The following is a 26,581-nucleotide window of genomic DNA, read 5'->3' as shown; positions in this document are numbered from 1 at the left end:
AACACTAATATTGTGTTCATCTCGCAGTTCATTTTCAACCAGTGAGAGTAGACACTGTTTAAAGAAAAACAGCACCTTGTGACCACCCTCTAGCCTTGCCCTAATTTTTTTACTCTGACTTTTAAAATACTCAGTGCCCGGTGGCCATGTTGCCTTCGTGACTGTGAAGAGATGGAACAACTAAATTTAACCTTATGTGCAAAAATTCCTGGAGGGACATCACATTAATCATTTAATGTGAGTTAGGTCATTAATTCTGGCCTAGTGACATCTAGGTAAAAGCTGACCCTTAACAAAAAGACACACCAAGAGGACAGATTTAATACACAGAAGACAATGGAATAAATCAAGCCCTAAAAAGAGAAGGTGCTGTGCTGGGTGTTGTGAAAGAGAGAAGAGTCAGATCCAGGCTAAGGGGTACCCTGTGCACAGGGCAGGAAAGGCAGGAGTTGGCACTAAGCACAACAGAATAATGGTCTCACCTTCATGCTTGGGGCAGAGGTTGGGGGGGGCAGTGTCACCTGCCCCTGGGAATGGCAAGGCCAACAAAATGAGTGGTAGGGAGCCAAAGCCAGTGTGGCACAGAAGTTAAGTGCTCTGGGGTGGAATCTGGCAGCTGACTTTGAAGCCTGACTCTGCTACTTATGGCCTATGTGATCTGAAGTAATTTACCTACCTCTCTGAGCCTCAGCTTCTTCCCACAGGCAGTAAAGACCATAATATCATCCCAGTGTAAAGCCCTTAGCAAAGTACTCATAATTGTCAATTATCATTATTAGGCCAAGGAAGTGCTTTGGAAGTAAAAATTTTTAAAAAGCACTAGCTCTAGGCAATTGTTCTCTACAGTGTTTTCCATGCTAGCTAAAATGTGGAAACAACTTGCCTGATAATTAAGAGCTAAGGTGATTTACCTATTTGATAAAATATTCTGTAGCTGTAAAACATTTTAACAATGAAGACTATGTAACAATATGGAAGAGTACTGGGTGACTCTGAAGGACAGCAGACTGGAGACGTGGTCCTTACGGTGCAGTTAAGGAACCAAATATTTAACGATGTGAGGTGTCACAGGGTTAAAAGTTAAAATAACTGGAATGGACTAGGAGTGATTTGTAAATCTGTGTATGACAGGGAGGCCTGGATAGGTCAAGAAAGAGTTACGGAGTAGGCAGGAATTGAGCTGGGCCTGGAAGAATGGACAGAATTTGTGTCAAGTATGGAAGAAAGGCTTCACATGGCACAGAAGGAAGATCTACTTGTGGAGGGAAGAACACTCGGAGAAGAGCTAGGAGTGTCGAGAGGAGAGGTTACATGTCAGGACAAGGTCATAAACTGGGGTCATACTCAGGGAGAACCCTTGAATGCCAGGCTGAGTTGTCTGAACTTTACGCTGTAAGTTCTTTGAACAGGGAGAAAGCAACTTTTGGGGAAAAACTGGAAACCTGGGATACTGCTGAAAAGCAGTAATCCCTCATAAGGAGATGAGGGTCTGAGCTTTGGGACAAATGTGAGAACTGGAAGCAAAGGTCTGAACAAGGACCATTTCAAATGTTGCAGCATTTCTTTCTTTTGTCTTTCTAATTCCCATGGCTTCCCCCCTCCCCTACCTGTTCTCCAAGTTCTTTTCTTACTGACTGCTATGGGCTACCAATTTCTACTGACCTAGAGCTCTCACCAGTTCTTCCCATCCCCTTAACAGGTGCCTGGTCATGCCTCCAGGTCCTCCTCTGGACCAGGCAGTGTGGAAGGAAGCATTTGCTGGGAAACAATGACTAAGACTGAGAAGGGAAAGACCTTTCTCTCCCAGCATTTCCGTCAGTCACTCCCCCCACGGCTGGGATGGGGCATGATTTTCTCCTACTTAAAACCAAGAAACAAGGAGGAGTGCACCTCCGTTTCCAGTGTGCCTCCAGTCTTCCACTCCAGCCCGCAGCACTGTGCAAACCTCAAGAACCAATATTTGAAACTGGCAGCTGCAAACCTCACCTTTTCTCGGGAGGTGGTGCAGCAACGAGGGCTGGCCAGCATTCCTTACAGCCAAAACAGCTTTGACCATCTCTACGATGCAGACGGCATCATCCAGCCTCCCCAAGTCAGGAAGCCCCGAGCTGAGAAGCCCGTCAGCTTCAAGTTCCTGGATTTTTCAGGTCCCTCGACAAGGGTTACCTCCCAGGCTATGAAGACGGAAAGCTCTGCCAATCTTAAGAAGCTGAAGAAATCAAAGCCAGCAAGCGCAGTCCAGGAAGCATCTGGTCCTCTCAATCTTCATCCAAGCAGGGAGCTAGACGTGCTGGATCTGTCACTTTCTCCAGATGTGAACCTGGAGGAGAGGGAAACCTGGCTTACCCCTTCTGAGAAGGAGGCCAGAGCATGGCAGGCTGTCATGCTGGAAAAGCTTAACAAGCGCACTGCCCGATGGATCCAGAACAAGTGTCCTCTGAGGCCTGGGGTGTCCCCCAGTAAGTGGCAGAGCTTCTTGCACCAGCAATACGACTGGAGCCACATCCGGGATGAACTCACTTCCTCCAGCGACCTGGAGCTCTTGAAACAGCTGGAGGAAGAAGAGACAGCAGAATTTGAGGATCGAAGTGTCCTTCTGCCCACCCAGGAGGAAAAGAAGCCAGAGCTGCTGCTTCCTGTCTATTATAGGTAGACTGGCTGGGGCCTCGGGCGCGCCTTTGAGAATCCCTGGCTCCCCTTCAAGGACTCCTGGGTGGCCTCACACTCCTTATTTCAGAACACACTCTCACATTAACCTCTTGTGTTCTCCACCACCAACCTGCTAAGATTTCCACAAAGTAAGGTTTCGCAACCTCAGCACTCCTGAGGTTGGATAATTCTTTGTTGTGGGGCTGGTCCTGTGCACTGCAGGATGTTTAGCAGCAGCCTACTGCATGCCAGTAGCACTCTCCAGGTGTGACAACCACAGATGTCTCCAGACACTGACACATGTCCCTTTGAGGGACAAAGCTGCTCCCAGCTGAGAACCACTGCCTTTAAAGGAATGCGTTCTCAGCCTTACCTAGCAGACTGAGCCATTCTGCTGTTCCAGGTACTATCCAGGTGCTCCTAGAAACGAATCCATGGTGGGAGTGAGGAAGGCAGAGACCTCATGAAGTTTGGTCCTGCCTCAGTCTGAATAAGGAGCCAGTGTGTCAACTGACTCGAAAACTGACTGGCAGCAGGATGGAGAACTAAACAAGCTTAGAAAAGAGGATTACTGCACCTTTCTCACATTGCTTCCTATTCATTTATAACTGGAAGGAAGACTGGAGCTATAACATCCCTGATTCCTAAAAGTGAACTAAAGTGGAAACATTTATTTATTCATCTATTGGACAAATATAAATTGCATTGCCACCACTTTCCAGGCACTCTGCAAAGTGCTGGGAATGCAATGTATATGAAACCGACACGGACCTATCCTTTAAAGAGCTTACAGTCTGTCCACTAAATAACCACACACATAATAGGTAGAGTGAGGTAATGTAGGAGGCAGGTTCCCTTCCCCAAGTCCATGCACCCTCTAAGGGCACCAGTTTTAAAGCTACCTGTCCCCCCTTTTCTCCCCATGTCACTCATTCCAAGATTGCCCAATTACTTGCCGCAAGTGCAGACAGTTGAAAGCATGCCTGGCATCAGTAAGACTGCTGAGGACATCGATGGAAAGGGGAGCGTCTGCCAGCCCCCAAGGCAGAGCCACTTCCGACAGGTGAATCCCCGAGCTGGAAAGTTTGCTTACTCCACAGACAACACCTTTGAACAGGAGATTTACTTTGGTAATGGAACTGGGGCCCTGTAGTGGGGGCCTAGGGGGACATGGAGCAGGGAGGTGGAAGGTAGCTGGGGGATAAAACAGTCATGGGTGTGGATGAGAGGCCCTGGATGAACCAAGTGTTCATGTTGACACCTCCTGGTTACTAGCACGTGAGGTTTTTTTTGGGTTTGTGGGGTGGAGGCTGGGGACGGGGGCAGGTATCCGATAGGAAGGAAACTCTTCTTCCTCTTTCCCCTCTCTCTATCCCTTTATGTTTACTAAAGAGGTAGTGGAGGTAGGATTGCAAAGTAAGCAAGATTCAGCTTTGGGAACAACCTACCTCTTCTCTGTTCTCCCTTCTCTCACTGAGATAATTCCCCCAATGAGGTGCTATGTTGGAAAAAACAACCACAGGCTCTAGAGATCTGAGCTTAAATCCTGGCTTAGCCCCTTCCTACTAACCTTCAGCAAATTATATAAGCTGTCCGAGCCTTACATACCTTATTTGTAAAACAATATTAACAAAATTGCACTTTAAGTAGACAAGAAATATAGTGCTTCTTGCCCAATACCCATGAATGTCCACTACCTTCCCCTTCCGTCCTGCTATCCTTTAGATGCCTGGGCTTCCAGGGTACACAATCTAGGATTGCACGTTCCAAGCTGTTTATTCTTCCCTACCCCCATCTTGTTCCGAAACTGCTTTCAACTGAAAGTCTTCTTAAAATGTTTAACAAAATTATTCAGACAAAGGTATTTATGATTGATAAGAGATGAATTAGGTAACCCTTCATTAGTATCTAGCTTTTCATAGGGGACAATGCCTGTAAGTTAGGTTCTGACTTGGCTTCCAGGCTTTTATGAGGCCACCAGGTCATACTTCCAAGCAACAGTCACCTTCAAGGGATGCCCTCAGAGCATGGTAGTCATGAGTCCTAGAGGCTTTAGAGTAGGGCAAAAGGAAACTCGGCTGATCCTGGTGACCAAAAACCCAGGAAGAGAGGAAGGAGGTGGGTTCTAGGGACTCATTATTTATCTGTTCACAGATAAAGTCCAGATCATCCACCAGATAGGTGCAAAGAGAGACCAGATTTTCCTGGAAAACCTCCATCGATACAACAAGCAGCTATCTAAGGTCTTCCCTGAAACCCCAGAAAGGTGGACTTCCCAGCCAGTTCCTGAACCATGTAAGCACGAAGCTGATAATGGGGGTAAAGGTGGATGTAGGGTTAGTTCTTTAAGGCCCCTGTTTCATAGGCTGGGACACCACCAGCATCTAGGGGAGTCCCTTCCTACTAACTAAAAATCATCTCATAAAATTATAAAATAGTTGGGGCTTCCCTGGTGGTGCAGTGGTTGGGAGTCCGCCTGCCGATGCAGGGGACGCGGGTTCGTGCCCTGGTCCGGGAGGATCCCACGTGCCGCGGAGTGGCTGGGCCCGTGAGCCATGGCCGCTGGGCCTGCGCGTCCGGAGCCTGTGCTCCGCGAGGGGAGAGGCCACAACAGTGAGAGGCCCCCGTATCCAAAAAAAAAAAAAATTATAAAATAGTAATTGTAACAGGAAAAGCCTTTGTGGCCCATACAGCTGAAATGAGACGGAACTTAGTTGTAACCAAGTGGTTTAGGGCCGGTAATTCCTAATAAGACAGATCCCACCTTAATGCTTCCAAAGGAAGTACATCAAACCCCTGATCTAGCACTCTGCCCTTTTTCCTTGGGCTGGCTCTACCCTCCCACTCCATTCTCAGGCCCATACCTGCTTCAGGCCCTAGAATCAACCTGTGTTTCAAATTTCTGTTTCATGAGTACATCATCCTTCATTCTGTAAGTTAGGTTAGGTAGAGGGAAAGGAGTTAACCAAGAAATAAACTTATGAAACAAAAAGTGCCCATGCTCGGGCTTCCCTGGTGGCGCAGTGGTTGAGAGTCCGCCTGCCGATGCAGGGGACACGGGTTTGTGCCCCGGTCCGGGAATATCCCACATGCCGCGAAGCAGCTGGGCCCGTGAGCCATGGCCGCTGAGCCTGCGCATCCGGAGCCTGTGCTCTGCAACGGGAGAGGCCACAACAGTGAGAGGCCCGTGTACCGCAAAAAAAAAAAAGTGCCCATCCTCCAGAGACTACGTTTCCATTCCCCATGACTCTTTTTTTTGCAATGTCACCGTTCAGATGGGCTCACTGGTGTGCAGAAACTAGCAGCAGTAGTGAACCATTCTTTTTCCCACCAGCCCCAAACCTCTGTCTCTAGTGCTGCCTGGCTCTAGAGGCAATAGCCACTAGAGCAGAGGAGGTGCTAATGATGGCAGATGTGGGCAGCTTCCACCAAACTCACACAGCCTCCTTCTTTGTTGAGGGCTATGATTATAAAGCAGTGAAGAAAGCATGTAGCAAAGCCTTGGGTTGGGTCTTAGCAAGTCACCTCCCAGGGCTTCAGCTGCCTCATTAAAACGGAGACACTAATCATTCCTATAGCAAGGCACTCGTAAACACTTAGCAGCTTATAGCACCATTCCTCCTCCCAAATTAAAAACATCAAAAAGAAAACTTAATAAATTAGGAATTAATGGCCAATTACATTCTACTTTAAATGGCAATATATCAAATATTGAATTTTATGAGCAAATGTTGTTACATATAAACATACTTATATTCCTAAAGATTTATTAAACTTATAAAAAGGCTTATATGTATCTCAACTTTTCTTCCCCAAATTTCTCTGCTCCATCATCATGGCTTTATCATGTTTGTAGTCAGGACTTGTCATAACTCCCTATGGGACTTGTACTCAGTTTCCTACATAGTCACAGGAAAGTTGGCTCTTGATAGTTTTGTTTTGCCTTAGTGCCAGGAATAGGAATGTGATGCTGGCTGGGAACACACGCTTAGGGCAGTGGGCAGAATACCTCATACTGCTGCCCCGCACAGCTTGCAGGCCTGTGAAAGGGGCCATGCGCTGGACAGCTCTGCCCATACCGGCCAAGGATCTGCTGGTGCAGGTGGGTGAGGAGGACATGCCCATGAAGACCAGGAGACTGAAGAAGCAGGCAGAGTCACTGAAGGAGAACGTGACTTGGGAACTGGTGGTCCTGCGGAGGATGCTACAGGAATGGAAGATGGCCTGGGCTCTCAGTGAGTGAAGGGGGTGGGGCGGGCGGGGGTCCTGACATATCAGCATGTTATTTGTGAAGGAGGAGGTTCTCACCTTGGACTAGTGTTTCTCAATCTTTGAAAATCCATCCCTCTCTTGTGAGACATAAAACTCTGGTTGCCTCATCAAGGTTAGACTAGAAAAGAGCTTTTCACACAATGACAGTTGCATTTATCTAGATACTTTTTGCATGGGCAGGTTTTACATCAGTAATTTGTGGAAACTCACTATGCTGAGAACTCTTCACAGGCAGAGACCCTATCTTTACTGACCTCTGAAACTTTACACTCAATAAGTGATGCGTGAAAGAAAGGGTGAAATGTGCTGCCCAAACAATGGAAATGCAGTGATCAAAAGAAACTTCAGTTGGCTATGGTATATACAAACCTTTTCCAAAATTCATTTGTAAATTTGGGATTATCGTATATTTACTTTGCCTTCAGCGATATGGGAATAGAACGCTGAGTGCCTGGGACAGAGGAAGGGCCCAGCAAGGAGTGTTGAAAGCTGCAAGATTTGAGGACTCAAGGGCTGCTGGCTTTCAGAACATGAAAAACTAGTTTAGTTAGTGCAGGAAAAAGAGAGGTGATCCATCACATAAACTGGTCCAGGTAAACAAAAAAAGAGTTGAAAAAAAGATTCTGAGTAAAAGCTACCAGTGGGGAGCACCTACAGGTGGTGGGAGCACCGAAATAAAAGCTCCAAAGCTATAAAGAGAGCAGTTAGCAATAAAAGGAAGAAGCCCTTGAAAGCCAGATGGAAGAGCCCTAGAAGTCAAGGAAACCTAATGATAACCACAACCATAACATGTGAGCCCTTTATTATCTTGCAGGCATTTTGCTAAACACTTTGTCCAGTTAACTCATTTAACACTCAACGTAACTCAATACAATGGGTTCCAGCATTATTCTCATCTTACAAATGAGAAATCTCAAGCCCAGTGAGGTTAAGTAACTTGTCCAAGGTCACATAGCTAGTAATTGCGATTCCAAACCAGATATGTCTGATGACAAAGTCCCCTTAACCGCTATGTTTTATTGTACCAACTATTTACCAGGTGATAACAATAAAGAGTTATTTAAGTCAAAAAAAAAAAGAATATAGGATGGGATTAGGAGCTTTGTTTGGGAACTACCTAAGAGGGTACTTGGATCATAAGAGAAATAACTTCCCTCAGGACAGGACTCCATCTCTGGAGCCCTTTATTCTTCTGAGCTGTTCTGCTTGAATTGTCCTAGGGGAAGGGGACTTCTTGTCACTTGCCTGCAGCACAATATCTAGCCCTAACCAGGTGGTTCTCTTCTAATTTTCCTCCTCATGGTACAGTCATCGAGTGGCACCATAAGACAATAGAGAGCCTGCTGCAGAGCTTGGTGGACATCCATGATGACATCCGCATCCAAGCCATCATCACTTGTGCCACAGCTGCTTTAGAACGGCCCCGTATTGCCATCAGCCAGGGGGACTCAGGTGAGAGCCAGAACTGGACTGCTTGAGAATATAAGCAATTCGCAGAGCCATAGAAATTTTGAACTGGCAGAGACCCTGAAGCTTATCTGAGATCATTTCACAAAATGGAAACCAAGACCCAGAGACTGGCCCGAATATACACAACTTATCAGCAATAGAGATGAATTTAAAATTCCTGACTTCTAGTCTAGTGCTTTTTGCACGAATTTCATCACCCTTTGATGCTCAGTAGCTTACAAGTAAGTTCACATTGTTCTACCTTGAGAGATCCCATTCATAATACCCAAAAAGTATGTGTATGTGTGTGTGAATGCACACACTTTTCTCCCGACTCCATTTTAGCGCTTCTTTTGACAGCACATCTCAAACTCAACATGTCCCATCCCATACTGAACTCATCACCCTCTCCATAGACCCCTCCCCACGTTCCACATCGCAATTGGCATCCCCACAATCCATGCAGTTTCTGAGCTAGGACCCTGGGAGTCATCCTGGATAAAATCTTTCTTCTTCCCACAACCAATTGACCAATAAATTCTACAGATTCTGCTTCCTAAACATTTTTTTTATTACGAAAGAAATATAAAGTGTCATTATCAGTCAACACAGAGGAGTATAAAAAGAGGTGGGACTTCCCTGGTGGCTCAGTGGTTAAGAACATGCCTGCCAGTGCAGGAGACACGGGTTAGATCCCTGGTCCAGGAAGATCCCACATGCCACAGAGGAACTAAGCCCCTGCACCACAAATACTGAGCCTGCGCTCTAGAGTCCGCAAGCCACAATTACTGAGCCCACGCAACTACTGGAGCCCGTACGCCTAGAGCCCCTGCTCCACAACAAGAGAAGCCACCGCAATGAGAAGCCCGCGCACTGCAACAAAGAGTAGCCCCCGCTCACCACAACTAGAGAAAGCCCGCACGCAGCAAAGACCCAGTGCAGACAAAAAAATTTTTAAAAAAAGAGGTGATTACCTTCCCCCAACTCACTTCCCAGTCCCAATCCCACCCCCATGCCATTCCCCAGGGTAACCAATGTTTAGTTTGGCATTCCGCCATTTTTCCTATGCTTTTACAAACATATGCCAACATACATGTGAGCTTTTCTATTTATTACAAAAATGAGTGTTGAATTTTACCAGCTATTTTCTAATGGATCTTTCTTTTACTACTCCACTGGGTTTGATTTGTTAATATTTTAGAATGTTTTACTACATTTGTAAGTGAAATCGGTAGTTTTGTGTTTATTTATACTATCTCTATCAAGTTTTAGTTTTTACTAGCCTTGTAAAATGAATTAAGGACTTGGCCATTTTCCCCAATGGTCTGTAATCTTTTGAAAAAGAAATGTCAACAGTTTTTTCTTTGCTAGCAATAAGCAGTTAAAAAGGAAAATTTCCCATCTACAAGAGCCAGAACTGTAATCTACCAAGGAGCTGGCTTAACAAGACACAGGACCCAGATGACAGAAACTATAAAATGCTGCTGAAAGGACATAAAACCAACTCTTACTAACCTCCAAGTGCCCTCTCAGATACCACCTTTTGTGAGAAGCCTGGGCTGATACTTCTTCCTTCTCTGCTGATGGTAGCATCCTTTTTAAAAAAAAATTTTATTTATTTTTTATTTTTGGCTGCGCTGGGTCTTCATTGCTGCATGAGGTCTTTCTCTAGATGCAGCAAGCGGGGGCTACTCTTTGCTGCGGTGCGCAGGCTTCTCGTTGCGGTGGCTTCTCTTGTGGAGCATGGGCTCTAGGTGCATGGGCTTCAGTAGTTGCAGCGTGTGGGCTCAGTAGTCGTGGCACAGGGGCTTAGTTGCTCCACAGCATGTGGGATCTTCCCGGACAAGGGATTGAACCTGTGTCCCCTGCACTGGCAGGCAGATTCTTAACCACTGTGCCACCAGGGAAGTCCGGTAGCATCCTGATATTATTCTGCCCTAGCATTTATCATTCTGTCATAATTGTCTGTTTACTTTTCTGCCATCTCTACCAAACAAGGAACTTCTTAGAGGTGGGAACTAATTTTATCTCTACAAAGTTGTCAGGTTTTTAAAGTTTCATTTCACTTATTTCCTGTCTTCTGAGTTCCAGATATGGGCATTTTAACTCCAGGTTTTCAAACTTGCTGCTCCCTCTGCTGGGAAACTCTACCTCTCCCTCTTTACCTGATTAACTTCTATACATGCCCTTCAATTTTCAGCTAAGGTATCACTTCCTCTGAGGAATCTTCCCTGCCCCACCACCCAGACTTGGTTTGATGTCCCTGCTAATATGCTTCCACATGTACACATTCTTTATTTTAAATGCTTATTTCCTTGGGTATTAAATGGGATGATGTGTGTTAGTGCCTTGCACATAGAGAAAACCTTCAGTAGGTGGCAAGAGATATCATCTTATCCCCAAATCTTCCACATACATTAGAGAATACCTTTGTCATTCCCTTTCATGGGATCCCCTTCCTGGGTGTCTAGATTCTTTTTTTTTTTTTCTTTTTTGCGGTACGCAGGCCTCTCACTGCTGTGGCTGCGCAGGCTCAGCAGCCATGGCTCATGGGCCCAGCCGCTCTGCGGCATGTGGGATCTTCCCGGACCGGGGCACGAACCCGTGTCCCCTGCATCGGCAGGCGGACGCTCAACCAGTGCGCCACCAGGGAAGACCCTGGGTGTCTAAATTTTGATTTGTCTTATTTCCTCCCCACAATTTTCCAAAGAAAATTATCTTACTCGTTATTTCTTGAAATAATTGACTTCTATCTGTTCCCCTGAAATGCACATATTTCCACCTAGCCCATTCTTAACAGATGGCACAGTGACCCACAGTAGTAGCAAAAAGGACAGATCAGAAATTCTAAAACCTTAGCTATAGAACTAGCTCTGCCACATCTTGGGAAGTCAGTTAACCTCTCTGAACTTCAAATTCCTTATCTATAAAATGAAACTAGTTGTGGACAAAAGGTTAACAAAACACTTTCCCCTCTTACTTGAGAAATGAGCTTTAGTTAAATGCCTGCCTGTTGTCCCGATAACCTGATAAGGATAGGAACTATCTTTGTAGGCAACATTGCTTATGATAAAAATGAACACTGACTGATAATTACATCTGGACTGGGAAGAACTGTAAAGTGAAATACACACACCTGAAGGAGGCACCATCCTTTGGGCTCCCATGAATGCTGTAACTTGTCAAAGCATGCCCTTTGAGGACCTTGGAATTATATCTATGGAGTTGTTCTATAAAAGAGATAATAACTGCGGTGGAACATAAGACACATACCTGGGGATCGATTCCATGCTCCTGAGCTGTCCCCCGAAGGCTCCATGGAATGCTAGACAAACCACCTCAAGAACTCTTACCAAAAGGAATGCCTGATAATGTCCTGTTGGCAAACTATGCTTCCATCCTATTTCCTTCCAAAGATTAGTGCCATGCGTGGCCTATGATAGTCTTGTGAGGCTGTGTAGTTAAACCTGAAAGGACTCCTGCAATACACATATTTCAGGTGAGCTCTGCAGTCATACCTGCCTTGCCTACTTCAATGAGGGTTAGAAGACTGAATGAGATAATGAATATGAAACACTATATAAGCAGCAAAGCACTACCTAAATATATTTGCTATTATTATTAAAAATACAAAAACATATAAATAGGTTGATTTTCATCACTAAAACTAATGGTGATGGTCACCATAGCCTAGCTGGAAACATTCTCCTTTGGCTTGAATACAGCTCTGTAGAGGCCAGATGATAAAGGATTGGGAACAGGAATACCCAGCACAAAAGTCAGCCTTAAAATCCTGCCCATTGTAGGGGCTCTGCTAAACTCTAATTATATTAAGAAGCAGTAAGCACCTGCGACTGAGACTGAGGTTGGCCACCACGTGACTACAGGAAAAAGCTCTGTTTCAGAGAAGAGCAAAGGGGCTAGCTAGCACCCTCTTACTGGCTTTCTTTTGATCACAGACAAGGAAACCGTCAAAGCTCCATCTATCCAGGACTTGCCAGAGGTTCTACAGGCCCCCCTAAAGGCTGCTCTTTGTGACAAGAACGCCAATGTGCGGATGGCAGCAGCAGTATGCCAATATGCCATACAGTCACATAATCTTCTTGCCCGGGAAATCATGCAGACTGCCCTTTTGAAGGGTGAGTAACTCCTTGTTACTTCTGACCTGGAAATATGGGGTAAAGAGAGGACAGCTCACCATCAGCTTTTCCTAATCCTTTCCTCTCCACCATCATGCTCTATGATGTCTACTGTATTGGGCCTGGGATTCCATTAGATACTCAGAGATTTGTTCTTCCCAGGTACTTTACAAAATAGGTACACTGCCACCTAGTGGTACCTGGGCTAAACGTTTCATAGGTGCGTTTGAACAAAAACCATGTCCCCTTTCATAAACCAGATTTTCAATCGAAAAGATAATGTAATATTAAAGAATACGTTCTAAAATTTTTTTAAATCACCACTTGAACACATCTTGCTTCCATTTTTGCACATTAAATTATAGGCATTGTCCACAAGCATTGCTGGAGTAACACAAGCAAAAAGGTTCTGTCAGATGATAGGCCCAAGGTGCCCAAATGCTGTCTGAAAGATGTACCTGCTCCTTGCGTGGCGGCAGGGGTGGAGGACAACTGGCTGACCAGTTTGGCCTTCGGCACGGAGATACTCAACAATTTAATTCATCTGTCTTAAAAAAGCCTCCACTACAGACTTCCCAATCTCTAGTGAGAGGGACAACTGTGTCTCTCACCCAGGCTGGAAGTGCCTTCCTGCTGTTACCTAACAAAAACATATTAGGATTTGACTTTTCAGGTTAAGATTTTCAGTCTATATTTAGAACCTTGATACAATCCATTTAAATGTGATTTAAATAAGGGATTGAATTTCGAGACAGGGGGCAGAGGGAAGTGAGATATCAGGCAGGTAGCAGCCTTGTGTACCAACCCAAAGGCTGCTCTCTCTCTGTGGGGAGAAGAGATCGCCATTCTGGACTCCTTTTTCACCCCACTGTGGCAGGTAATAGCGTGGACAGCTGGGCTGCAGCTCAGTGCCTGGCTCTGGAAGGTGCTGCCACTTACCCCGTGATTACGAGGATCCTCCATCAGCTGTTTAACAAGAAGAATGAGGACACTGAGCAACAGTCTTGCATGCTCCTGAGCCATCTAAGTGCGAAGACAGTATGTGTCCATTACAGGGTCAGAGGAAGAAACCGAGTTTGGGGGGAACAATTGGGTCTTTGAGGTCGGTGCATGTAAGGAACTGAAAATGCAGGTGGTTGGGTAGGGATAATCTCAAGCACAGGTAAAACCGGACTAAGTGTGGGTGAACCGGCGTGTACACAAGGAAGAGTGACAACAGCTAGCTGAGAAAGGTGAGAAAAGTAGGCTGCAGATGGTTTCTAACTGTGTAGGCAAGAAAAGTTGTGATATGCAGAATTTGCTTCTGCTAGAAGTTTACCACTGAAAACTACACAGACCTACAATTCTGTTTACTTCCAGTAGAAATGTGAAACTCACAGATTGAGGCATATACAAATCATTTTAGGGGGAAAGATAGTTAAATTAAGAAGAGAATGTCCCAGGAATTTTCTGTTCAGATTACTAAATCTGTATATTGTTCCCTGATTTGTTCCCCAGAAATCAGTTGGCTTGGATGGAAGAGTGCCCCATTGTAAACCCACTCTCCTTTGCTAGCAACGGGCATCTCATGTGTTTGTGACATTAACTATGCTGGATGCCAGGTTAGGATATAACTTCTTCAAGGTCCCAGCATCTCTAAAAGTGATCACGGATATCCATACACGTCTTCCATTTCCTCAGACCCTGATACATACCATGCTTGCCGTGGAGCTGAATAGCCATCAATGGAAAGACCGGACTATAGCCTGCAGAGCTCTCTCCCAGATTGGTGGAAATGTCAGTGTGGTAAGCCTTCTCTTCCTGTGTTTCCAGGACAGAAAGTCTAAGCAAAACTGAGCTAGGGAGCTCTTCCACTTTTTGCTGCTATCTAGTATCCCATTCTTGCCAAACAGATCTCTGTTCCCATACTGCTACCTCTTACTCCTAACCCAGAATTCTCTTCAAATGCCAGCATATCGTTCTATTACTTAAGACACTGCTTCTCAGCCTGGTGGCAGTCCACAAACTGTTTGTAACCTACCTACAATGAAGTAAGCAAGAAAAAAAAAAGAGAAAAGTTTAGAAACTTTTATAGTAATTTGACATTGCCTCCACATCAAGGTACTTTTATAAGTATCAGTCAATACTGTCCCTACTTTCAAAAACCTGACATTAGAGTAACAAGACTAACATACACAAATGATTCAAGAACAAGTGATAAATGTAATGTACTCAAAACTTTTCAGAGAGAGATTAGTGTGGGCTGAACCTATCAGTTAAAGTTCTGTGAAGGAAGGAGTGTGGGTCAGCTGAGCAAGACTTGGGACAGAACTGAAAAAAAGACTTCCAGGCACGGGAAACCCTGACCATCATTTAGGCTTTCACCTGACCTCCTTCTTGCCATTATTTTAAAATCAACTTCAGCTGTCCAGATGGGATTTTTCCCTTCTTCCTATGTGCCACTATCTTTTCCTTATAACACTAAGTAACTCCAAAATGGCCCAGAACACTGCCATTCCCACGAGAAGAGAGCACCCTCCATCTTGACCCTCACATTTTGATGTGGGAAGCACAAAACCTGGCCATTCAGTGTAATCAGTATAATTCTAGTCTGGGTTAATTCTGCCTCGACTGCCATAGTAGTACCCTGCTGCTAAAGTCTTGGACCAGCAGCATAGGTATCACCCGGGAGTTTGCTGGAAGTGAAAAATCTCACCTCTGGTCAATTCAATCAGAACCTGAATTTAACAACACCATTTTAACAACATCTGATTAATTTGCACATTCACCTCCTCAGCACTTGTTACTCAGGATGGCCAACTGAAAGTAAAAAGCCATGCAGAGCAAGCAGGGGACGGGGTAAAGATGAGAACTTCACATCAGACTGCTGGGGTTAAGCAATGTGTCCATCAGTCCTTCCACTCATTCAGTAAGCAAGCAGTTTCTGACCACATCCTACATGCTGGGCAGCATGCTACCACTGGGGATGCAAAGATAACAGAAGTAGCTGTAAAGTATTATGGAGATTTCCTATTGCTTACAGAAGGCAGAGGAGTTCACTGAGGAGATGCTTTTTGAGTTCAATCCTAAAAGAACAGGAAAACATCAGGTATCAGATAGGGGTGGAAAAGCGAGATGTTTCAGGCAGGGAGAATAGCTTTGGGCACATTACATAATCACCAACTAGTAATCTTCGTCCCTTTCCCTTTGAGAGACGTACTAACACATAGGGTGGCCAACTGTCCTAGCTCGTCCAGTACATAGGACTTTCAGTACTAAACCCAGGAAAAGTCCCAGGCAAATTGGAATGAGTTGGTCATCCTACTAATGTATCACTTTCAAATTTTAAGAGTCTCAAGTACAGATTATGCTGGCCCCGATATAATACAGTAGTTTAAAGCATGAGCTTTGGGCTTCCCTGGTGGCGCAGTGGGTAAGAATCCACCTGCCAATTCAGGGGACATGGGTTCGAGTCCTGGTCTGGGAATATCGCACATGCTGCAGAGCAAATAAGCCTGTGCACCACAACTACTGAGCCTGCGCTCTAGAGCCAATGAGCCACAACTATTGAAGCCCGCATGCAGCTACGAAGACCCAGCGCAGCCATAAATAAATAAATAAAATTTATGAATAAATAAAGCATAAGCTTCAAAAACAGGCCTGGGTCTGAGTCCTGGCTCCAGCACTCAACAGGTTAACCTTGGGCAAGAAATCTAAGCCTCCATTCTGTCACCTATAAATGGTCATATCTGCCTTATGGGATTGTTTGGGAGGATTACGTGATGCGTAAAAATACTTATTAGCACAGTGTCAAGTACAAAATTGACTTGGTAATAAATGGTAGCTAATTATTACACCTATGTGTAGGATATGAAACATAAGTTGATCCAGCTGATGTTGAGTGACTGGAATAAGGAAGTGAGACAAGCAGCTGCCCAAGCTCTGGGGCAAATGAGCCTTGGGAAAGAGGTGCATGACACAATCAGGTAAGACCTTGTCAACATGGAGAAAGAAGCTTTTTTATTCTTAACGTGTACAGGGAGCGTGGGCTCCAGCCAGCCAGCATTTGTTAAGCTGCTCTGTCTGCTCTGCATTGTATAGATCCCATTGCAGGATTTTTTTTTTTAAATAAAGTAAAACATTAACAGCCCCTACAGACACTAACAATGTAGCTAAGGGAAGAATCATTAATTGAATGCCCACTAGGTGTTAGGCACTGTTTTAGATGTTTGAGAGTTCAAATGTATGCCATGATTCTGATTATACAGGCAAGATACACAAATGCCTAGCAAAGTCAAGTTTCATGAAGGATGGGTAAGACTACGTAGGCAGAGAGAAGGTAAGACCTTCCACACTGGGAGCCAAATACAGAAATGAACATGGCACATGTGAGGGCAGTGGGGAAGAGAACTTGACTGTAGCAAGAGATCCACGTTTAAAGTTTCCTTTATTCAGTCATTCAACATAGTTTAGCACCTAGCATACTCTAGGTAATAGGGATTCAAGTAAATAAAACAGTTGAGGTCTATCTGGTGAAACTTAAAGGCTAAGTAGGAAAGGGTGGGAATGGATAATGGAGAGCCTACAGAAGTTGGATTTTATCCTGAGGGCACTGGGGGTGGGCGTAGGGAGAGGGACCAAAAGTTTAAGGAGGGAAAATAAAAGCACCTGTGCCTTACAGAGTCAAGCTGGGCCAAGGAAACTTCCAGGAGCGTGTGGAAGCCCTCTCCCTGATTCGTGGGCTCAAGCTCATGACTGCCAAGCTTCTCCCAAGCTTTCTGAACTGCTTCTCTGATGACTTCACGGCAGTTCGGCAGGCAGCTTGTTTGGCTGCTGGTGCCCTGCAGATCCATGATAATATGGTGAGTCAAGGAGACATGGACCCATCTTACCTGATTAACCCAAGAGGGCATTACCCTGTGCTTCATTCGTACATAGCATACTCACCATTCTGTGGGGACACAGAATGAGAGATCAGAACCAGGAAGGTGAGGAGATATATAGGCCACACCAACAGTTTGGACCACACTTAGCTCCAAGCCAGCCTAGACTTCACTTTAGAGCACACCCCTGAATCCTGTTCTCACCTCAGTTAACTAGCTTCTCATTACATGGGTGCTGATAGGCTTAGGGATCGACTCCAGTGAATCGAGTTATAATCCCTAGTTATTAGTGGAAAACCGGATGGAGGTATTCAAAAGAAGCCTATATGGCCATAGATCTGTGAGCTGGGAAAATCAATCTACAGAGAGGAGATAAGAGCACTCCGCGCCTAAGCCAGTACTTCTGGCTCCAGCTCATTTTTTCACTAGATTTGATAGAAGGCCACTTTTCCAGTTAAAGCACATTTAGACAAGAGGGGTCCCTGTCTCTGGTTCATTCTTGCTCTGATTCTCTCCACTCAGCACTGCCTTTTATCCATCCCAGGTCCTTGAATGCCTTCTGAATCTCATACAGAGAGATCCCTGCTGGAAAATCAAGGCCTTTGCCATTCGAGGTATTACAGGAGTGGCCCCAGCTCCTCAACCTTCCCGTATTTTAGTATAGATGATCCCCAGAATCTCTTTAGGAAGAGAGTAGAGTGTAAGGGAGGGGATAATCACAGCTTCTCAGAAGTTCCTTGCCTAAGAAATTAAAGATTCTTTTCTTGTTCTTTTTAATTTTTAGTTAAGGCGTCTAGGTCTATGTCAAACGCGTTAAGGCAAAGGGCTGACAGGACAATCCCTGCCAACAGAATTAGGTATGAGTTCCAAGTAGGTATCCACTGTTGGATATACTTACTTTCTCTGGAGGTTTCAACCACAGGACTCTGTAAGTCAGACCAGATTCAAGACTGCTACAAACCTAAAATCCTGCCCTCAAATTTCCTAGAGTTTCTTTTCAGGGATTTTTGGCATTGTTTCTCTCTGACAGGTCCCTTTAAGAATCAGCCCTGGGTTAAACTGCGAAGTAATTGTGCCTTCTTTCCCCATTACCCTGCCTTGACTAGGTTGGTCTTCTGAGTTATCTATCCCATATCTCATTCCTAGATAAATAGGTACATTAGTATATTCTCACATCCTAATGGACAAGGATGGCATGGAATACCCCCCTTCTGGGAATTCTCTGGGGATAATGTCCTATTCTAACCCATTCCTAAAATTCTAATGGTAATTGTCATCTAAAAGGGAAGGTAAAGACAAAATACTTAGTTTAGTATTTGCAATATTTAATTTAGCAAGTGGTTGCCTATACCTTATTATTATTATTATTTATTAATAAGGCCATTTCTAGATGCTAGGATATAACAAACTCAATCTTAAGTGACAGTGGAACATGCTGCCCTCTAATCTCTGCAGCTTTGGGACAAATTGGCCACGTGAGTCCCCAACTGACAGACCTCCTGCTCTGGGCTATCCACTATGAAGAATCACCAGGTGTACGACTAGAGGCTTGCCGTAGCATCCTAGCCCTCAAACTTCAAGGAGACCGAGTCAGGGACACCTTCCTAGACGTGCTGCTCCTAGAGAACCATGATGCTGTTCTAAAGTAAGCACTAACCCTCTGGTTCCTGCCGTGACCTCTTGTACTGCCAACTCTCCCAACCTTGTTAACAGAGTATGTGCCTGCCTTTCCAGGCTGCTTAATGGCTGTAAGAAGCACAGGCTCACCTGGGCCATTCATCTACTTAGCAAGTGGGTAACAGAAAAACTGGCCTGAATTAGATTAAAAGTCAAGCTCATGTAGTTTACGTACTTGTTCATCATCCCAGGTGGGCTTTTTTATTCAACTAACATTTATCAAGTGCCTACTTAGTGACGATAGGCTTTAGCGTCAAAAAGACCAGGATTTGAACCCCAGCTCAGACATGTGCTAGCTCTGTGAGTTTGGGTAAGTTACTTAAATTCTGAGCCCATTTTTTCATGTATCAAACGCAGACGGCAGTCTGCCTTATGGGTCTGTGGTGATGATTAATGAGATAACATGTTAGTACCTGTCATAAAGGTGTTCAATAAATAATATCTACTAGTACCTTCAAGTATATCATCTCAAAAACTACAGAACACACCTACAAGCTAAGCATCATACAATTTTTGCAAATAAAGGTCAGCAAAACTGCAGTTAGGATTGGAACTTAGGATTCTTGTGTGATTCCAAGTTCTGTATTTTCCACCTCCATGCTTTAAGGATAGGAAGAACAGCCTAAGAAGTCCTTCTTACCTTTCAGAGAAATTCACCATGCAATGAAGATACTCAACTTAGAAAATGAAGGAAACCAAGAAATGCTTCAGAAGATCAAGAACAGGGTAGATAAGTACAAGCTATGTTTTCAAAAAAAAATTCAGGGCTCACAAGGGTTCCTCAGGCCCCTTTTTCCCCCTAAGCATGTACATACCCTCTTCCCCAACACAGAAATACTTTCTACAGCCCCAGATACAATATCTCACTTGAAGATACAAAATACATCTGTGCAAGATAGGATTATAAAATCCTCCTAGTAAAAAGTAAAACAAAGCAAAAATCCCCTTAGTCCTATCAAGTAGCCCTCAAAATAAGCTGTTTCTGAAATATTGTTTCCTTTCCTTCCCTTTTTTTCCCCACCATCCTCTAAACCCAAGTTCTTTCTTTTTTGCAGATAGGCATAAAGAAGGAATGAGGGACTGGAATAGGCCCCCTAGATTTTTTTTTTAATTACTTATTTTTTTTTGGCTGTGTTAGTTCTTCGTTGCTGCACAAGGCTTTCTCTAGTTGCTGCAAGTGGGGGCTACTCTTCGTTGCGGCGCACGGGCTTCTCACTGCGGTGGCTTCTCTTGTTGAGGAGCACGGGCTCTAGGCACACGGGCTTCAGTAGTTGTGGCTCGCCGGCTCTAGAGCACAGGCTCAGTAGTTGTGGCGCACGGGCTTAGTTGCTCCGTGGCATGTGGGATCTTCCCGGACCAGGGCTCAAACCCATGTCCTCTGCATTGGCAGGTGGATTCTTAACCACTGCGCCACCAGGGAAGTTCCTAGATTTTCTTTTTCCTTCTAAACTTTCCTTAATTCCTAATCTGGGCTCTTTCACCAAAGGAACTCTAACCGAACAGGTGGTTCTAATTTTTCAAAGCTGTTAGAGGAGATGAAAAATCGAGGGAAAAGGACTTTAAAAAGGCAAAAGAGGGCTTCCCTGGTGGCGCAGTAGTTGGGGGTCCGCCTGCCGATGCAGGGGACACGGGTTCGTGCCCCGGTCCGGGGCGGGGGTCCCACACGCCGCGGAGCGGCTACGCCCGTGAGCCATGGCCGCTGAGCCTGCGCATCCGGAGCCTGTTGCTCTGCAGCGGGAGAGGCCACGGCGGTGAGAGATCCACGTACCGCAAAAAAAAAAAAAAAAAAACAAAAGGCAAAAGATTCTTCATATAATTCACAAAACCAATTTCACATCAAGCAAGCATTTCTTAGCAGATTCCTTTCATCATGCCCAAAAAGCTAAAGTAAATTTTTCAATAACATGTGAAAAATATCCAACCAATATCACCAGAGAACAATGTTCTCAGGCATTTACGTACCACCTAATACTAATAAGCATGATGCAATCCTACTTTATTAACGCTTTTTGATGATTTACAGCCTAGTATAGCTTTTTTTTCAACATTTGTTCTGATTCAGATTCAAACACTAAGCCAAAAGGAACTGTTGATACAGAAAATATTCAAGATTGAGACAGTCATAGGAAAAGTGAAGGAGGAAGCAAAACGTGTTTACATGCAACCCAAACAGGGGCAAAAACCACTGAAATTCCATACTTTTCTCCAAGAAGCTTTTCAGGGTAAGTTTTCTAGGGGTGAATCCTATGCCTTGACTCCTTTAACAAGGCTTTTTCGTGACTGGATGTTTGGCGACTTAGTTGTGAGCCCTGTAGGATGAGAGCCAGGAAAGGACACTTTCTTTTCTTCTAGGCCACCATCCTCTCAGTCCTTCTGTTATCTTTTCCTTGTCCCCCTCCCCCAGGCTCTGATTTGCTATCTGCCCCTTAAAATAAGAATGATGTAATTCTATCGAACCAATTTGAAAGTTAGGTCAAAAAAAGGACGCCTTAGAAAAACAAAACAAAAAACTGCCGTGTGTACGTCTGGTTAAGCACTCAGAAAAATCCTTGAAGCTTAACCTTGAATAGTAATATTACCTCTGGAAAGTGAGATTATACGTACATCTATGCTTTTGCAACTTTAAAAAAAAACGATTTCATAAAGTTCTCAGCTTTATATAACTCAACCTATCAGTTACGGTGAAAGGATCTTAAAAGTTCCAGATACAACCTAAATGATGAGGTGTAGACATCAAGCTGTACCAAAACATACTTACAAAGTCAGTGTGCCCGGGCGCAGCAGCAGCCTCAGGTCATTCAGCCAGCTGCCCACCAGCCACCACCCCAAACCCAGGTCTTCTGCTTCCAAGTCCAGTGCTCTCGCCGGTACACCAGGCTCTTTTCCACCAACCATGAGAATATTCACTTGCCAGATTTGGGGAAGTTTCTTCCAACTGCCAGAAAAAAATGAGAGTGGAAAGTAACTTGAACACCAGCCTTCCCTCATGGCCAGCTTGCTACAAGTTGGCTGACTGAGGCCTATGACAGCACAACTAGGTGACATTCTGTCTCTTTGGGAGCAGTGCCAGCCACTGATGCAAGCAAGCACTGAGCAAAACCCTAATACACTTTTAAAAACATAATATACTCAAAACTTTTGTAATAGGATTGTGCTGTTTGGGGTTCGAGTAACATGATTAAAATGAATAAATTACCCCCAAAGTTGCAGAATTGGCCCCAATCCTACAACCGTCCCAAGTTACCTTTCACCTCAGCTGTTGATTTTCCCTATCGACCTCCCTCCTCCCATGTTTCTTCAGACCATGCCACATAATAATCTAGCCCTAGAAAAAGGAAAACATTCTCTGGCATTTTAATAACTTTTCTAACTTTCAAACAGACTCACAGTAACAAACAGGATACTGACCCCAACCCTCCCCCCAAACTGATGAAAGAGAACTCAAATGAAGGATGCAAATTCCAAATAAAAACTTCTAATGTCTCAAGCAGAGTAACACAGCAAATGCCACACAGTACACGGAAGCCTCAGGGTGATGATGAAGTTGGTACTTTCAAACGATCAGGAATCAAGGGTACTTCAGAACAAGCTCCTTCTTCCACCTCCAACTCCTGCTTTTACTTTTGTGCCTAGATGAGGTGGTGTTTCCTAGAAGTCCGTCTGAGTTCTGTGACATTGAAGCAGTCATAAAGGTAAATGTAAGCACAGTGATGGTTATTAAGGTAAGAACGAATTTTCCCCCCCCAGAAAAGTGGTGGTGGTAGGAGAGAATCACTACTGTCTTGTTTCTGGCAGTCAAGGAGTAACTAGTTCAGGTTAGAGGCATCTTGGTGAGCAGCAGCCCCTTGTCATATAACATGGTCGCCAAGGAAAGCTGGTCCTCCACACTGTCGCACGGCAAGTCCGCTACCCTCACAAACTCTGGGTAGGAGCGGAGCAGGAGTTCCATGGCATCAGCTTGCTGGGGGTATATCTCCAAGCACTTGGGCTCTTCCAGATGATAAACTCGGGAGTTTTCCACTGTATAATAGAGAAACAAATGGCCTCCCTCACCCACCAGCCGAGCTATACCATCCTGAAGCATGTGCACTTCTGTTTCTGTTGTCAACTGGGCCCCCACGTTTACAGGTTCCCCAGCCTCCCAGCGAATTGGGAGCCCATAAACGCTTAGTGCCCTCTCCCTCTCAGTCAACACAGGGGGCAGAGAATCGTGGATGAAGTCTTTGGCTCTCTGGTCAGCCACAGCATCGACAGGGGCAAAGTGTCCCAAGCGGGCAACCAAGACCCGCACTTTCTCCATGAAAGCAGTTCTTCGCGGATCCTTAGACTCCGAATGCTGGGCCCCCATGTAATCCATAAAGTCTCGGGGCAGTCCCCTACGAAACTCCACATTTTCCTCCATTGCAGCCTGCACTGCCAGAGGCAGTACAGCCTCCAGGAAGTCGCCCCAGGTATTGCGCTGGTATGTGGACAAGGTCAGGTGCAGAGAGTGCACTCCATCCTGGCATTCGGCTTGGTGAATGAAGCCTCGGGGAAAATAGAGCAAATCTCCAGGTTCCAGCACCGTCTGCAGCACCGGCTCTCCTAGGTCGTCCTGACTGAAGTTGGGGCTGGATGTCAGGGCTAGTTCCTCGGTGGGATCCCGCGGTCGGTAGACCCGCCAGAGTTTCCTACCTTCCAACTGCAGCACAAAAGCCTCGATATCGTCGTAGTGGGGGGCAAAGCCCTGCGAGTTGGGGGGCGTGAGGTAAACGTTGGAGCCTGCCATGCTTCCAAACTGCTCCTGGAGCACAGCCAAAAACTGCCACACGGTGGTGGAGAAAGCCTGCGGACAGAGGAGGCGCAGGGAGCAGCCGGCCCTGTACAGGGACCACGCGGCGGCGGGCAGGGCGCGGCCGGGTGGGTTCAGGGTCTCGCGCCGCCCACTGATGTAGCGCGCGGCGTCCAGGTGCTGCCCAAACTGCACCTCCTCGTTGCGCAGCATTGAGTCCAGGTCGGCGGTAGAGAAAAGACCCTGGTAGTAGGTGTGGTCCTGTCGCCGCACCAGCACAGCCTCGCGCTCCCATAGGCGCCGGTAGAAATGGTCGGGCGGCATGGGCGCGATGAGCCACTCGAAGAGGCGCGCCGCCCGCCGCCGGCTGCTCGGGATGCGGTTCAGCTCAGCCAAGACGCGCTGCAGCGGGGAGTCCCAGGGCAGCTCCCCGCCCGCGCTTTCCCCCTGCGGCCCCGACAGCGTCGCTGGAGCCACGGACGGCGGGGCGGCCGCCAAGTGCTGGGCAGAGCACAGCACGGCCGAGGTCTCTACCAAGCGCGGCGGGGGACCCGAGGCCTGCACCAGGCGTGCCGGCAGGGCGGATGCCTCCACCAGGCGCGCCGGCGGGGTCTGCGCCTCCACCAAGCGCGCCGATGGGGTCTGCGCCTCCACCAGGGCGCGGGGAGTCTGCAGGGATCGGGACGCGGGCGAGGCCTCTAACAGCTCCGCGGGCCCGAGGTGGCCGTACGGCTCCCGCCGGGTCACCTCCGAGAGGGCCGCCGCCCCTCCAGCCAGCGGGTCCCTGCGATCGTCCACCATCGACTCCACCCTCGAGTCCTCCGAGTCCTCGCTCGGCAGCGCCTGGGCCCTCAGCGCGGCCATCCGGGACGCGACACTTCTCCTCAGCTGCCTTCGGATCTTCCTGGGCCTCAGGGGCAGGGCCAGGACCGACCCGCTATGTGGCTGTGGCTGGCGCCGGCGCCTCAACCGCCCGCGCCTCGGCAGCCCAGCGTTAGCCCGGAGCCCGTCCATGGTCCTACCCTCTCCCGAGCCCAGCGGGAGATGGCGAGAAGCCGGTTCAGGCAGTCGGCTTCCGCAGTGTACTCTGGGAAAGGGGTGGGCCTCCAGCCGCCTCTGGGTTGTCCCCGCCCACCATTCTTCCATCGGCGCCTCCGGCTGGCCCCTTTAGAAAATGTTAATTCAATGCATGGCTTCCCGCTAGAGCGGTAGAGTCCCTGCCAAATTAACACGGATTCCATATTTAGGGGGCAGTTTACAAATCAAGTTGCCAGGGACTCCAGGAGAAAGAAAGTCAGCTACTGAACTTTTTCCTTCTAGTGTCTGCAAATTGCAGTGTTCCTCGGGAGGTCCCCGTTTCTGAAAAACACGTTCCCCAGCAGCTCTGCATGAGAAAGCGCACAATTCTTGGTTTCAAGGAATGCCCTCAGGCAAAGTTCTAGGTTCAAATTTCGATCCACCTGGGTCTCTTTACAGACTGATTGAAGTCCTAAATTCCTCCGCCTAACTTCCCTTCCTCCCCTCTCCATTACAAATTTTCAGTCATTGCTCTCTCCCTGAAAATGAAGCTACAGACTTTTCTACTTGTATTCTTTTTTATTTTATATTTTTAATTTAACAAATGTTTACTGACTAGTAAGTGACAGACATTGCGATGGCATCGGCGTAACAATCATAAACAAGACAACGAAACAGACTATCACCTGCCTTCATGGGACACGTTTCAGAGGACACGATCAACCTGCAAGGAAATGCACACTTTGCTTTTTCTTCCCTTCATCTTTGCTAGTTTAATCCAGCTCAAACTTGAAGTTCATCTCCAAGGCTACTTCTTAATTAAACTGGAAAGGAATATTTTCTGACTTAATAATTCCACATTCAGTGAACATATGCTGAGTCTACCTGCCCAGCATCCATCCCGGCCATCCACCCCCGCCCCCCCCGACGAAAGACTGAATTTCCTTTGAAGAACCATCCTGTGCTGGGACTCCACTTGGCCTCCAGAAGTGCTGCAGAACACAGTGAATGCTCCCAGACTGTGGAAGGCCTGGCCACAATGATTGGCTTGTGCTTAACCAAGTGACCCAAGTTTCTCCAGTCAAAGTGACTCAGAGGAGCTTCACTATATATACAGGCTGCCTACGATTCTTTTTAGAGTCCACGTCTCGTGTTATCCTACTTCAGAAGGTCTTGAGAGGTGACCATATGCCAGGCGCTCTTCTAGACACCGGGGATGCAGAGGTGAGCGATATCCTCACTGTTTTTCGTGGCAGTTGAGCGTCCATCCAAAAAATTTCCTGTGTCCCCGAGCTGCTGCGGGAGACCAACTCTGAGTCCCACGTGTTCTCTCCGAGCTGCCCATGCTGTTTAGGAAGAGCTGCGCGCAGCGTCTTGGTCCAGGGGAACTTTGGTCCCTCGTCAAGCCAGTTCACTCGGGCGGCAGGGGTGGGGAGGGGGCCGACCTGCGCCTCCTCAGGGGAATCGGGGCCATTCTTTTTTTTTTTTTTTTTTTTGCTGTACGAGGGCCTCTCACTGTTGTGGCCCCTCCCGTCGCGGAGCACAGGCTCCGGACGCGCAGGCTCAGCGGCCATGGCTCATGGGCCCAGCCACTCCGTGGCATGTGGGATCCTCTTGGACAGGGGCACGAACCCGTGTCGCCTGCAACGGCAGGCGGACTCTCAACCACTGCGCCACCAGGTAAGCCCCCGGGGCCATTCTATATTCTTGATAACTGCCCTTCCCACCCCCTCTGGGATTTTGTT

At 46.5% G+C, this 26,581-nt stretch overlaps 2 protein-coding genes across 4 annotated transcripts in view; one reads left to right on the top strand and one right to left on the bottom strand.

Annotated features, from left to right (window-relative positions):
• The first annotated feature begins 1,705 nt into the window (after positions 1-1,705).
• The window catches only part of HEATR4 (HEAT repeat containing 4), a 35,210-nt gene continuing 10,334 nt past the window's right edge, over positions 1,706-26,581 (top strand). Inside the window, exons 1-15 of the mRNA XM_032623917.1 lie at positions 1,706-2,649; positions 3,589-3,779; positions 4,804-4,944; positions 6,681-6,884; positions 8,230-8,373; positions 12,330-12,509; positions 13,387-13,547; positions 14,190-14,294; positions 16,356-16,474; positions 17,170-17,350; positions 17,916-17,985; positions 18,827-19,016; positions 19,696-19,774; positions 21,111-21,270; positions 22,682-22,740. Coding sequence (XP_032479808.1) covers positions 1,769-2,649; positions 3,589-3,779; positions 4,804-4,944; positions 6,681-6,884; positions 8,230-8,373; positions 12,330-12,509; positions 13,387-13,547; positions 14,190-14,294; positions 16,356-16,474; positions 17,170-17,350; positions 17,916-17,985; positions 18,827-19,016; positions 19,696-19,774; positions 21,111-21,270; positions 22,682-22,740 — 2,865 coding nt within the window. The 5' untranslated portion in view covers positions 1,706-1,768. The remainder of the gene's footprint in view (positions 2,650-3,588; positions 3,780-4,803; positions 4,945-6,680; positions 6,885-8,229; positions 8,374-12,329; positions 12,510-13,386; positions 13,548-14,189; positions 14,295-16,355; positions 16,475-17,169; positions 17,351-17,915; positions 17,986-18,826; positions 19,017-19,695; positions 19,775-21,110; positions 21,271-22,681; positions 22,741-26,581) is intronic.
• Positions 2,423-24,899, bottom strand: RIOX1 (ribosomal oxygenase 1). 3 transcript variants are annotated; one of them, XR_004348627.1, is made up of 3 exons: positions 22,457-24,899; positions 21,807-21,983; positions 2,423-2,551 (listed from the first exon to the last, which is right to left on the bottom strand). XR_004348627.1 is itself a non-coding variant. In XM_032623916.1 (1 exon), exon 1 carries the CDS (start codon positions 24,831-24,833, stop codon positions 22,860-22,862), a length of 1,974 nt encoding a protein of 657 aa, XP_032479807.1. In that variant the 5' UTR covers positions 24,834-24,899; the 3' UTR covers positions 22,387-22,859. The 3 variants fall into 3 exon arrangements, 1 of the variants encoding a protein (XP_032479807.1); XR_004348626.1 differs by lacking the exon at positions 2,423-2,551 and having other exon boundaries at positions 21,372-21,983; XM_032623916.1 differs by lacking the exons at positions 2,423-2,551; positions 21,807-21,983 and having other exon boundaries at positions 22,387-24,899.

Source organism: Phocoena sinus, chromosome 2, assembly GCF_008692025.1.
Source record: "Phocoena sinus isolate mPhoSin1 chromosome 2, mPhoSin1.pri, whole genome shotgun sequence".
NCBI classification, from domain to species: Eukaryota; Metazoa; Chordata; class Mammalia; order Artiodactyla; family Phocoenidae; genus Phocoena; species Phocoena sinus.
The sequence above is the reverse complement of the archived record's forward strand: the minus strand, read 5'-3'. Positions and strand labels throughout refer to the sequence as shown.

Bases quoted from the DNA above. Each gene is read 5' to 3' on its own strand.
- RIOX1 (XM_032623916.1), bottom strand. From the start codon at position 24,833: ATGGACGGGCTCCGGGCTAACGCTGGGCTGCCGAGGCGCGGGCGGTTG.